This window comes from Mustela nigripes, chromosome 12 (assembly GCF_022355385.1).
Source record: "Mustela nigripes isolate SB6536 chromosome 12, MUSNIG.SB6536, whole genome shotgun sequence".
Taxonomy (NCBI): Eukaryota; Metazoa; Chordata; class Mammalia; order Carnivora; family Mustelidae; genus Mustela; species Mustela nigripes.
Window position 1 is genome coordinate 60,110,894 of NC_081568.1, and position 14,016 is coordinate 60,124,909.

General features: G+C 41.0%; 1 protein-coding gene across 3 annotated transcripts in view; it reads left to right on the forward strand.

Moving 5' to 3' along the window:
- RANBP17 (RAN binding protein 17) overlaps positions 1-14,016 on the forward strand; it is a 315,430-nt gene that overhangs the window by 284,848 nt on the left and 16,566 nt on the right. For 2 of the 3 annotated variants that reach the window (XM_059417349.1, XM_059417350.1), the window contains one exon: positions 3,079-3,245. The exons of the other annotated variant lie outside the window; for it this stretch is intronic. In XM_059417349.1, the coding sequence (XP_059273332.1) occupies positions 3,079-3,245 (167 nt within the window). The remainder of the gene's footprint in view (positions 1-3,078; positions 3,246-14,016) is intronic. 3 annotated transcript variants of the gene reach the window in all.

The following is a 14,016-nucleotide window of genomic DNA, read 5'->3' on the forward strand; positions in this document are numbered from 1 at the left end:
CAAATGGCCCTTGATCCTTTTGATTCCACACCTTTCAATCTACCCTAACATAACATTTATCCGTTTCAAAGTCCCCAACCATAAATCAGCCGTAATGGAAGCTCTTCTTGCTTTTATTGCAAGGATATATGCTCCAACCTTCATGTCTAAAGTGTTTACCTGGCTTTTTCATAGCTGACTCAGTAGATTGGAACCTTTTAATGCAACCTGCATGGCATGTGGTCACCAAATCTATGTGAAGTCTTTATAATTTTTGTGTGATTGATAGCGTATTGCTCTTCACTGGTGAGGGAAAGGGTACCTATTTCCTGCTCGCTTTCTTTTGTAGATCTCAAGTTACCGAATCCATTTACTTTCGTGATTGGGACTTCAGAGGTAGAAAACTGAAGGAAAAGAGAAAAGCAATGAAGCTCAACAAGTCTGTGCCTGACTCTTGGGCCTAGATGTTTTTCACTGCATTCTCTTACCTTCTGGAACTATAAAAACTAAGCCCTCTTGCCTGCAAAGTAACCCAGTTGGGGTTGGAGGTGGAGATAAACAATCAATCAAACACCATAGTTTTAGGAGAACAAGAGCTCCTTTCTTCAAAGGAAAATATAGCAGTAGAGTTTACTTACATATGTAGCTTCCAGAGCTCCAAAGTTCCCCTAACTATTGTCTGTGGTCATCTTGTAGACCTTCAGACAACCCCTCCTGGTCCTGCAGTCAGCTACCATCATCCTCAAGTTTAAATGCATTCATCCATCTGTATTTCAAAACTTTGAATTATGCCATTTCTCTGCAAAACAATGTATTTGAAAGAGTTTCTAAGCTACGGTGTTAGATCAGTTCCAGATATTATTACTGAATGCAACTCAAGACCTGTAAAAACCTTCCTCAGATTAGCTTTGCCTATCCATTCTTTAATTCAGCTAAGAAGACACCTCTAATCTAGGAAAGGCACATGTGTCTCAGAAGCTCAAAGGTTAGTAAGAATAAGAGATGAATGACTACTTCAGGGAGCGTATAATCCACTGGTTCCCAGCCCTACCCTCCCAGTCCACTTTCCTCATCTTCTGCATCTACCATTTTCACCATTTTTGAGTGTTTCTCTTGTCACTTCTGTTACTAAACATAAACTCCTTGGAATTGTGTCCATATGTTACCTTTAGCCAAAAAATATGGGTAGTATCATGTTATGAATCAAAATCATGAACTTTGGATAAGCTGCTTAACTCTTAGCCTTATTTTTCTCATTTGAAAAATGCAAATAGGGTGCCTGGATGGCTCAGTGGGTTAAGCCTCTGCCTTTGGCTCGCGTCATGATCTCAGGGTCCTGGGATCGAGCCCCACATCAGGCTCTCTGCTCAGCAGGAGCCTGCTTCTTCCTCTCTCTCTCTCTCTCTCTGCCTGCCACTCTGCCTACTTGTGATATCTCTCTCTCTGTCAAATAAAAAAATAAAATCTTTAAAAATAAATAAATGGGGCGCCTGGGTGGCTCAGTGGGTTAAGCCGCTGCCTTCGGCTCAGGTCATGATCTCAGGGTCCTGGGATCGAGCCCCACATCGGGCTCTCTGCTCAGCAGGGAGCCTGCTTCCCTTCCTCTCTCTCTGCCTGCCTCTCTGCCTACTTGTGATCTCTCGCTGTCAAATAAATAAATAAAATCTTTAAAAATAAATAAATGAAAAGTGCAGATAATAACACTACATACAAAGTGGTTGTTAGAAGTAAGTGAATAATTTAATGTACAAAGTAGATAGTTAATAAATGGTTGCTATATCATGTCACTCACTTGCTTTAAAGAAGCCTTCAAAACACCTCTTTGGTCTTTAAAATTAAATGTGATGTCTCAGCCCACTATTGGATGCCCTCAAGGAAGACCCCAACCTACTTTGTCACCTTCTCTCTTATGACTCCATATACATTCTTTCACTCAAACCATAAGTCCAACTCCGAAATAAACTTTCCTCTTTCCATCATGAGGGCAAACCAGTAGTAACATCATCTTCTGAGCCCCTGTGTTAGAAGATGCTTGTGTTTATTTTTGCTTAATACCTAATTTTGTTTAATACCTGCTTGATTTTAGTGGTTAAGAACATAAATCTAGAATCCTTGTTTATTCTTATATAGTGGCTCCACAATCATCTAGCCCTGGGGCACTGGACATGTCATTTAATCCCTCACTATTCTTGCCTGTGAATGGAAATAATAATAACAGTAACTATTACAGTGAGGATAATAATTTAACTATTACTGTGAAGATACAAAATAATAATTCATGCAACTAACACAACAAGCTCTCGTTAAATATCAGCTGTTTCTATGATGAGAATTTCTAGTTGTTTTCTTCTCATTCAGGTCTACAAGATATTTGACAAATGATGAGAAAAGTTAAGCGGCTCTTTCAAAGTAACAACATAGCAAGTAATTGGAAAAGATGAGATTTGAAACCAGAGCTGTCTGACTCCAAAATTCCTGCCTTCCTGCCACCCTGTGTACATTGTGCTCATCTCTCTACCTGAAAAATGCCCTTGCTATTATCTAACTAAAACAACTTTCCCAGGCCCATCTCAGGTTCTATCTCCTTCAGAAAGTCTCTCTGATTCCCCCATCCAAATGTGATGTCTTCCTCAAAATCCTCACAGCAATGTGTCACTCATTCATACCCAGCATTGTGCCCCAGTGACTTACGTACTACCTCATGAGGTCTTGGATACCAGGGTCAGGGTTGCCTCTGAAACAGAGCCCTTTGCCCCAAGTCTGTGCCCTGTTTCGTCTGAAGCAGAGCACTTTGCACCAAATAGATATTTAATAAAGTCAGTTGAGTTGAACAGAGGGTCGTTAAGGTCACAAATGGAAACTTCTGTCCAATTTAATCCTGGAATCATTTACTTACTAACACCTCTTTACAGCAGGTCGTGTAGTAGACACCGGGTTTAAAGAGATAAGCAAGGCAAAATCCCTGCCATCAAGGAATTTATAGTTTGATAAAAGTGCTTTGAAACCAGGAAGTGATTTTTTTAATTGGAGACATTATAACTAATCAGATGAAAAAACGCTTCAGTAATGCGAAGGAATTCTCATTTATTGTTCGTACAGATACAGTTGTCTCCTCCAGCTGCTGTACCAGTTTAGACTACATCGTCACCTACCTCTTCAAGCACATAGCAAAAGAGGGCAAGAAGCCACTTCGATGCAGAGAGGCCACCCAGGCCGGTCAGAGACTATTACATTTTATGCAGCAAAATCCAGATGTCCTGCAGCAGGTAACTGGTGGTCAGTCCCCCGGCTTAAGAAACAGGCTAGGGCCTGAGTGTCTCTCAGAGCAAATGGTCTGGTCAGGACTCTTTACCAGTTATTCTGGAGGCGGATTTTCCCAGAAGATAGGGTTGCGCACTAGCCCCAGGACTGCTCACCCTCAGGAAGTCTCTCAGTTGTTCATCTTACTCCAGTGAGGCTAGAATTCAAAGAAAGGTTGGCTCTTCCAGAGGCCTGAGAAAAACAAAAGGCAAAGCCAGAACTAGAGATGGTCACGCTCTGGTTTCTTTTCTGGAGCCTCTAATAACGGCTTCTGAAGTTTGCTTTGTGGGTACTCTGGTCCATCAGGAAACTGCCATTTGCTGAGCTCCTGTTCGGTGCCAGACAGCTTGCTGGGAACTTGCCGTTTATCGTACCACAATTGATACTCTTCCCATTTCAGATAAATCGGGGTTCAGATAGGTCACATTCCCCCAGGCATTTAAGTAATAAATAATAAAGCCACAACGTCTTTATTTTCAAATGTGTTTTCTCACTGGCTAATATGAGTTAGGTTCAAGTTTAATACTTTTTTTTAAAAACTCACTTCTGCAAATCACAGTAACAGTATGCATAAAAATAACACATGCCAGAAATATTTCAGAGAGAATAATGCCATTTTTCTGCAGAGATACCATCACTACGATAGTTTCCAGTTCCACTAACTTTGGAAACTTTATAATGCTTCCATTCGTTTTATCTTGCCAAATTATCTTCATAATGGTAGTTTGCAAATGTAAACACTTTAACAAGGTTATTAGCCAACAAACAGGATGCCTGCCACCAGGCAGAGACTGTCACTGTGAGCAAAGAAATGATGCACATAGAATGAGCCAGCCATGCACTAGGCTTTCTTCCTGGCTATCATTTTTTACAAATATTCAAATTAAATTATATGAACCTATTTTGGCCGATGTCTTAGTTAGCCTGTTGTTTTCCTGGCAAGGAGGTATGTAATTAAGATTCTGTGTAACTAGACAAGGTGCTGTCAGCCTGTAAGTGTTTGGTATGACCCTGGAGGGGTTACGACACATCAGTGAAAAGAAGAGAAAGGTAGCATGTGGATTAAGGACTTTCCGTGCACAAGGTGCAGGAGCCGAGCCACTGAGATTCTCCTTAAAAATGCTGCTATCAGGGGCGCCTGGGTGGTTCAGTGGGTTAAACCTCTGCCTTCAGCTCAGGTCATGATCTCGAGGTCCTGGGATCGAGCGGGGAGCCTGCTTCCCCCTCGCTCTGCCTGCTGCTCTGCCTACTTGTGATCTATCTATTAAATAAGTAAATAAAATCTTTTTTAAAAATGCTGCTATCAGGTGGGACAGAGATAATCAGTTAGTTATTAGATAACTAACCACTTATATGATAATTTGATTGACATAGTGGTAACAGAGATTGACACACGAGGAGAGGACTTTCAGGGAACTCTTCTCATTTGCACCCCCCCACAACAACCCTGAAATGTGGAAATCATCATCCTCATTTTACCGGTGAATACATTGAGTCACAGAGAGAGCAACTGGGGAGTAGAATGTAAACCAGAAGCCCAAGTCCTTAACACTTACATTGTTGATTCTCAAAGGGCCTGGTTGGTATGGATAATATCATTTCACACTGAACTTTCTGTGGAGATCTGGGTGCACCGCTCCTTCCCCCTCAGCCACCTCCCCAACGGCAGTAACCTCTGGTACTGATGGGAGTGTGGCATAGCCTTCTGGTGTTCTGCGAGGACAAGGTTGAACACCATAGATTTAGAGCATGTAGCCAGGGGAGAAAATAAATACCCATGGATTGGCCAGGAATCAGACCCAGCCCCCACCCCACCATGGCAACTGACAAGTCCACCACTAAACCCCTCCTGCCAGCACTCAGCCTGATCACAATTTCATCCCATAAACTTTGGCAGAAACTTTTTTAAGTTGGTAGAAGATTCTACCAGAATCAATAGGCTGTGATTCTAGACAAATACCATCAGACTGCAGAGCAAGTGATGTGGTTGTACAGGAGACAATCAAGTTTGTCTTTACTCGAAATCACCATGCATTTGTTGGTTTAAGTAATTTCTGTGTGTTAATAATACCTGGTAATCCTTTGCTTTATAGCATATGACTAAGTAGTGATATATCTTTATTAACAGTGGAATACATTCTATTTATTTGGAATGCAGGCTTTCAGATAGCATTTTAAATATTAATGACTGGTCTCTGGTAGTCAGCATAAATATGATTTGCATTAGCACTCGGTTATATCATCTTGAGTGCCTCTGATGTCAACCATCGGGTATAGCAATATCTGACATCATCTCCTTAGGTCACTGACAACTTTGACCTCTATTCTTATGCACAGTTTCTGTCGTCTCAAAAGCTCTTTTGAATTGATTTGAAATTTTGACTCTTCCCTTTATGAGGCAGTAAAATTGATAATTATTCAGATGGGAACTGAGCACTGAGTGAAAAATCAATTCTACCCGCTCTCTGCTGCGTATAAAATTACTTCTGAGTCGGCTGGACTGAACGGATGGCCGGAGTAAAAGCAGCAGGCAGGAGTAGTGGGAAGAATTAGCTGGACAGAGCTAATAGCCTGAAGGGATGGACTTGGAAAAGAGGGAGTGGGCCAGTTGGGGGTTATTATGAGCAAGGATGGGTCCCATTGATCATCTGTTTACATCAGCTTTCCAAGACCTTATAAATCAGCCCTGAAGAGCAGCAGAACTCGAGATGCAAGATTCGGCATCTTACCAGAGGGACTTTGTATTAGATTATTCTCATTTTCACACTCAGATGAAAAGTGAGCCATTGATTATTCATTGGTTGCCCATTAAATGCTGTTTTTATAGATGATTTGCCTATCACTGAAGGTAATGAACAAGGTGGCTGCTTTATAACTCGAGGTTTCAGTTTTCAAGGCATCTGTGTCGGTTAAGTAATGCCTAACCCTATTAAAAGGAATGGGTTACAAATTGCTTAACAGTGCTGAAAAACTAGACCCTAATGACTAATTGTGCTTGGAGTTAGAGAGGGTTTGTCAGCTCTTTAAACTAAACTGGTGCAATGATCCTGCAATTATTTACTTGTTTGAACTGTTTTCCCCCCAACCTGGATATATATATTGCTGGAAGCGTAATTGCATGAGGAGTGTCAGTTCCAAATTGCAAAAGTTTATGTCCTCAAGCTTCCATAGCAGGTGAAACTTGCACCCACATAAAAGCTTTTCCAACATCCTTGTAGGCCTTTCAACCGGTGTACAACAGCCTGGGAAGCACATTTTCAGCACCTCTCACCTGGAAATGTGCTTATTATGATCTGTTATGTGGCTTGAGATACTCTGTGTTTTTAAAAATATTCTCCGAATAAGGCATCTTCCAGAATCCGCAAACAAATCTAACTTTGCTAGCATTAAATTCAGTCAATTTGAAGATCCACTATAATTAAGTGAATCTGTTGCAAATAAGAATCATTGTCTCACCAGCATTCCTTGGACTTAGCAATTGAGGAAAACCCAGTTTTCATGTATTAAGAATAAATATTCCCCATGTGTTTTTATGCCATTAGAAAGATAAACTAAAATCTTAACAAGCCAATGGTAATAGTGATGAAGCACAGATCTGCTATAGTAATTTGGAAAATTAAATTCCGTGTGAATTTTTTTCAGTTTTATCTCTGGTCATGTTAAGTGTTTGCCTCTAATAAGCCATAGATCAGCATTCACTTAGTTATATCATGGAGTGAAAGATTTGCCCAAATTAGGTAAACGGAAGAGTGTGTTTTATAGAATTAGAAGGGCAGTTCGGAGATGTGTGACTGATTCTTTTTCACATGGTAAGAATAGGACACTGATGCAGAATGCGTCTCTAAATCAGAACTGGAGAGAGGAGTACCTTCCACAGAAGTAGGACGGGGACTCTGTGATTGTCAGTATTACTGACTAGATTATGCGGTTAACTTACTAACAAGGTATTTTTAGCAATTATAGTCTCTAAAATCGAAATACATTGAAGGGATGAATAGAATATTTGGGTTTGAATTTATCTCACCCTCATCTATTAAACTGTTTGGTATAAGTCAGCTATAATTAAAAAAAAAAAAAACAGAAAGTGCTAATTATGATGATCTCTCTCTTTCTTGCCCTCCCTCCCTCACCCCCAACCTGGCATTTAACTACAAATTGTGAAGAGCTGTCAGGAGCTATAAGAATCATACTTCAGTAGGGATGTGTGCTGAGAGAACATTCACCCTTTTCCTCAATCAGTCAGTCAATCAATGAAAATTGCTTTTGTATAGTGCTCTTCACGACATGCATCCCAAAGTGAATTACAGCAAAAGGGAAATCATCTGCTCTTTTTTCATTTTTGTGTTTAGATTGAAGTGATACTGCTCAACATTTTGACATCCTATACAAGACATCTTTCATACTTAAGATTCCATTCCCTATAATACTAAGTAGGAGAAAGTGCAGTCACATATTTAACTCATGTTGAGACTTTGGCCTCTAGAACCTTAGCAACACTCTCACGGTGGGAAACACTTAAGCAGATGAAGTATATTCCTGTCTCTTATCCTCTTACAAAATAATTAGCCAGATTTTCTAATGTTACTAAAGGCATTTCTAGTGGACCCTGAATGGAAAGTGTGCCCTCCACATGATGCATTAGCTCAGTCTGGTTGACGTGCCACTGTATTGTCAAAAACATGAAAGTAGATTGGTACCAGAAACACACGCTGAAGGAACATTCAAAACTAGATCAGAGGACAGTGTGGGTGTAGAGGGTTTAGAGGAAGCCGAGGATTGGTCAGTAGACACCAACACAGAAAGCAGGAGCTCAGGTTTCAGGAAGGAACTGGTTTTTGCACGTGCTGCCACGATCTTGGTCTTCCCAGCATTCTGCGCTCAGACTCTGTATTTATTTCTAGGAAAAAATGATATTGGCAGAATATGCGCGCTTACTCTGTGCAGGTACTAGTGTATGCTTTCTACGTATGCGTGTAATCCAGTTTCATCATCGCAGCATGTCTGTGAAGCGGTGGCATTATGATGGCCCCTTGGTAAATATAGAAATTGAGGCACAAACAGATTAAGCAACTAACTTGCCCAAGGTCACCCATAGTCAGTGGAAAAACTGCAGTTCTGGCCTGTTGAACTCGAGTTCATATGCTTAACCACAGAGCTAGAGTTTGTTGGCAGCTACTAATCTGAGGTGGTTTGTGTGTTCTCAGCACTCAGGCTGAGGCAAGCTGAGTTTCCAGTAATTCACACCGGGGCCATCCTTAAGGTGGAATGATTTAGAGCAGTTATCCTATCCCCCAACTTCATGCCGCAGCCGGGATGAAACAGATGGGCGGTGACCCAGAGAGGCGGTGGGCAAGGGAGAGGGAGGGTGCTTTGCCAGCTGGTGCAGAGAGCCTTGTGCTCCCCACCATCACTGAGGCAGAGTGAACAGACCCTCCACTCCCTTACCCTGCACCCACACCCACTCATTAATTCTATAGCCAGACACTGAGAGTATAAAATGGAGTGGGACGTGTATCCTCAAGAAGGCCGCCAGAGTCTAATAGCATCACTGTCTCGTGATGTTCCTGTGTTCCTTTCCTTTAATGTCTTTGAGGGAGCTCTTGAGGTTTGTTCCAGCTTGGGTTTTCTTAGATAGAGCAATACGGCAGCTGTGAAATGAAGGTGGGGAAGCAACAGGTGCTCTCTATCCGTCCCTTGTACCCAGTGCGTCTCTAGGCTTCATCCTGACTCTCACCACTGACTCATCAGTATAGAATGCCAGTTGTCACCTCCTTCAGGTGCAGACAGCTTCTCTTCTCTAATAGAAGCTGCTTCTGCTGCTAGGTACCGTTAGCTCCTAAGGGCTTCTCACATCAACAAGACTCAAAGTGATAATGTTGAGCGTCCCTCTCCCTATCCTTTCCATTCTACAAAATATCACAAACTAAGATGCCTACCGAGCCAAGCAGAAAACCTGAAGCTTGAGAAAGAAAACCAAGTTGAGTCTACATTCCAATCCTACGGGGGCAGCCTCCACACAGGGCCAACTCATTCTTGCCCTGTAAGAAGGTAGGACCCAGTGTTGCCAGTGGTATTATTACCTAGCCACCGCCCCTCACCCCCGCTCCAAAGAGAACCAGAAATCCAGGTTTTCTGTGTCTGCTTATCAGTCTTCCACCAATGTATTATGTAATCCTAGAGGGTTTCAGAATTGAGATCTTCCAAAGGATGATCCCTGATATTTCCCACAGTCATCCCATGTGCTACTGCTGATGTTTTAATAATTTTTAAAGCACACTTTTTTGATTACTTGCTTAAAGAGGCTGCTGTTATGTTGCTCTTACATTTGATTCTATATGTAGGTGTCTATTAAAATTTAAAGAGGGCATTTATTTATATTTGGATCGTGCCTTTGCATCCAGAATGGATGCAGTCAACAGTCAATGAAACTCGGCTAACACCTTCCAAACACTTTTTTTTTAATCTTCAAAATAACCATATTTGTCTGAAGCAAAAACTAAAGTTTAGTTTGGTTAAGTAAGTGTGTGTGTGTGTACACACAATCTAATTACTAAGGATCAAATCAGAATATATGAGAGGACCAAGATTGGACAAAAGTTTCTAGTAACAACCATGTAATACAAGTCCAGATGAGAGTAAAACTCTTGAATGATGAATTTTTGACCATCACCCCTAAAGATCGGTTTAGAAAGTTAAAGTATATAATTTTGAATATAGAAAAAGTAGGTGTTTTTTTTTCTTTTTTTACTAAAATGGCATTTTATCTGTGATACTATAAAATCATTGATCATCTGTAGAAGGATGATTCGAATCCAAATTTTTTGTGGTATACCCTATCTTTGTCATTTTGGTTGTGTTTTTGTTATGGAAATATTTGTTGAATGACTGTTTCAAGTATAACCAAAAGAAATGGTATTTTAAAACAGAAACATTAGTGAAAACAAAAATCTGTTCTTGACTTATGAATCATCCAATTATCATCAGAACTGTAATACCTGTCTTTAACAGAGTGCCTTTTCTTCCCCAAAGATCTCTTCAGGCTTGATACTTGTCTCAGCATCTAGCCGAGCCTGATACCTTGTATTGGTCAATGAGTGTCTAGAAAACAAACCCCCGCAAAATTAATTTGCAGAATTACAGTCCTCTCGGGCAGTGACTTTAGGTTTCAAAGCCAGCATGGTCATAGACTGCTACATAATAAACGGAATGGGAATGCTAAGAGGAGATTGCACCTTTGTATACTATCTAACAATCCTGCTGAAATTCCACAAGAAAATTTCATCCTAAACATGGGCGAGGAAAGAAATAAGCACTTCGAGTATTGTTCCAAATGGTTAACAGAACAGAGAAGTGTTGTGGTTTGTTGTTGTTGTTGTTGTTGTTTTCCCACTAGGACATGTGTTTTTCTACCTCTAAGCACAGTTTAAAGATGTAATCCATTGATAGCATAACTTGCCTTATTAATTGAAAGGGATGGAATCCACCAGATGTAGCCCAAGCCAGCAGAGAGTTGGGTGACTAAGCAACAGCAGAGACACCATATTGAATGAGCCAGAATTCAGTCTCCAAGTCATTTATTTCAACCAGTGACAGTACGTTGCAGCTCCTGTGCCTCAGCAGTGATTGATGGTTTAATATCATATATAATTTTTTTTAATGAAGGAAAAACCATTTAAATATGTTACCATTTGCACTGGTATTCTCCTATGTACATAACTGCATTTAATCATTATGGGGATTGTTTTTATACTTGTGTAATTTGTATCCAAGAAATAACTGTCAAAGCCATCTCACGCTGTTGCTGGAAATGGTACAGTGTGCTTCACCCTTGAATAGATTCATTCTTCCCTGCACATAATTAAGAGTGTTGGAGCTTTCCCTGCCACCACATAGGAATTCCATGTTTACATTTCTGAGAATGAAAAATTAGCCACAATGTGCTTTTTCAAGTTCCCATTTTCTAGGGCTATGATATTTAAGTACCTTAGCTCCGTAGCAGTGTATGATTTGAAGAGTTTGATTTTAAGACTTTTAATATTAAAATACATAATAAAATTTTATTATCTAATTACAAGAGGGTTTAGCCTCTTATTAAAGTTGCTAAATCAGGCCTAGATTAGCATCATAATAACACAGTTTGACATGGAATACTCAAAAAGTCAAGTGCGAAGGAAGGGACAGGGTTTTTTGTTGTTTTAGGGGTTCTCCTCCGCCCACCCCTTGCACAGTGTAACAAGGATGAAATGCATGTATGAAAACAAACGAGGAGCAATTTGGGACGCTGGAGAAGGAGTGGAGGTGTCAGCCTCGGACGGTACCCTTAGGCAAGGCAGCTGGTATATGTAGCCTTTTGTTTATCTGCTTCTGGTTTATGTAGCCTTTAGGCCGGCCCCAGAAACAATCAGTCCTACAGGGTCAGCTGCTGGTCAGAAGCAAAGTAAGAAAAGATTCTGCGTTCAAACGCACAGCCATAATTTCTGTACAGCTGGCACCTGCTACTGGTGCACAGCATGAAGGTGAAAGGTCAAAGAGGCAGTTGTTCAAAGCTCAAGAATGGCTTAAAGGGACTTGTAGATTAATCTGCTTTATTAACTTCTGTATATTAGATAACTATTGCTGTGAATGACAGTACATCTTTTTTAATAAGTCGCATCTCTTTCTCTTTTAAATTAGCTTTTGAGTAATGAATATTAAATAGAAAGCATTTCAGGGGTAATTAAATGAAAACAGAATGATGTCATTTTACAATCATATTTGTATGTTTATAAAAGAGGGGATGTATAATGTTTTCCAAAGAGCTAAAAAAAAAGAAAAAGGACTAGCTCTGCATAAAGAAGTATTTGAAATAAATAAGTCACATGTCCATTAGCCTTTGTGTTTAAACTAAAATATATGATGTAGTTTGTGACTTAGCATGAAGTCACTGGGTGCTAGTGGCTCAATTCGGTGTTCCCAGGGGCTCTCACTATTTTCTTTATGAATTAAAGTGACTGCAATCTGTCACTGCTCTTTTATCTACAGTTTAGCACAGTTTTGCTGTGTAGTCATAGCCAATGTTCTCAGAATAGCAAAGGGGCTGTAAAAGATGAACAACAGCCATACCTTTTCCTTCACATTCCTATAAAACAGAGAACATTGCATGTGGAAAAAAATGCAGAGTTTTACACAGGTTTCCCCCAAGATAATTAGGCATGCGTGGTAACAAATCTCTCACCCAGTATGGCAAATGGCAAGGAAAATGGTTTTTAGCCTCTTCATTAGAGGTGATTGGTATAATTGGCTATCATTGTGAATTAAAAGTTCCCTAAATGTATCCCTTCTTAAAGCTTTAGCAAGGAAGATTTCTACTCCATAAATGAAATACTGATACCAACTCTGAGGAAGTATCTCACAATCTGTATTCTTTTTTTTCTTCTTCTTCAGAGAGAGAGTGTGCGAAAGGAGGGGGTGGGGTGGGCAGAGAGAGAGAGAGAGAGAGGGAACATCTTAGCCAGGCTCCATGCCTGATGTGGGCTCAATCTCGAGACCCTGAGATCATGACCTGAGCTGAAATCAAGAGTCAGACACTTCAGCGACTGGGTCACCTTAGCGCCCTCATAGTCCGTGTTCTAAAGGGATGGTTTTGTCTGCCCTCAGACGTTCTCCAGATGATGCCTGCCTGCTTGTGCTCACACGGCGCAGGGAACAGCACTTAGCCCATATTTCACAAACAGAAGTCACTCAGGATTAGCACTCCCGCGTTTTAGCACAAGCGTGGTCTTCATGCTCTGACCAGTGTTTCTGCGACATGTGAACATGCCGCCTGTATCCATCTTCCTGTGTTGTACCCAAGCCAGGGCGCAGAGAAGGATCCTAAACTTGGATGGATGGCACAGAGAAGCTGATAGAAAAGATAGAAGTGTTTCCTCACCCTTACACTCCAAAATGAAAGAACTTCTACACCTCCTCCTTAAAGATCTAGACGTTTCCCGCAGGGTCGCTAAGACCTAGGAGGTCACTATGGAGGAGCAACTTCAGACACAGACAATGGTGGTGATGAATGATTATGACGAAAAAGAAGTGGAAAAATCTGCTAGGCTCTGTGCTAAGTGCTTAAATGTATATATTTATCATTCATATTTATATTTGTATTCATAAGGTTTCACTACTTTGGGAAGCAGATACTCGTTTCTGCATTTTATAATCAAAGTATCATAAGTGTAGCTTCAAGAAGTCAGGTAACCCAGCCACTATAACAGCTTCTAAGCAGCAGAACCTTTGTGCTCATAACCACTATGCAGTACTACTTGTCAATGCCCTAGAGACAGGATTGGTAGGGCAGGAGGGGGCAGAGTGGGGCACACAACATTCATTCATTTATAAATCCTTGACTGAGCCAGGGCCCTTCCTTTGAGAACTGATGATATAAGAGGTAAGCACTTGACCCAGGTTGGCTGAGTCCTCTTCCTTTGACTTAGAAACTGGCATTAAGAAGAAGTTCATTTGACTTGAAGACTTGAAAAACCAAGAACCCTGTGGTAGCCATCCCCTGCTACATGCCCAGAGAAGTAGCCAGTCAACAGCAAAAGAAGAAAGCAGCGGGCACACTGAGGGATGTTGAAGGAGACTAGCAGCCCCAGAGAGACCGAGAAAGATTCCATCAGCCTTCCACAGCCACCAAGAGACCCAACTGCACTGCCTAATCCAGAGGTCCTTGAGTCACCCCTTTTAGGCCTGACTTTTGTCTGTGGAAGTTGC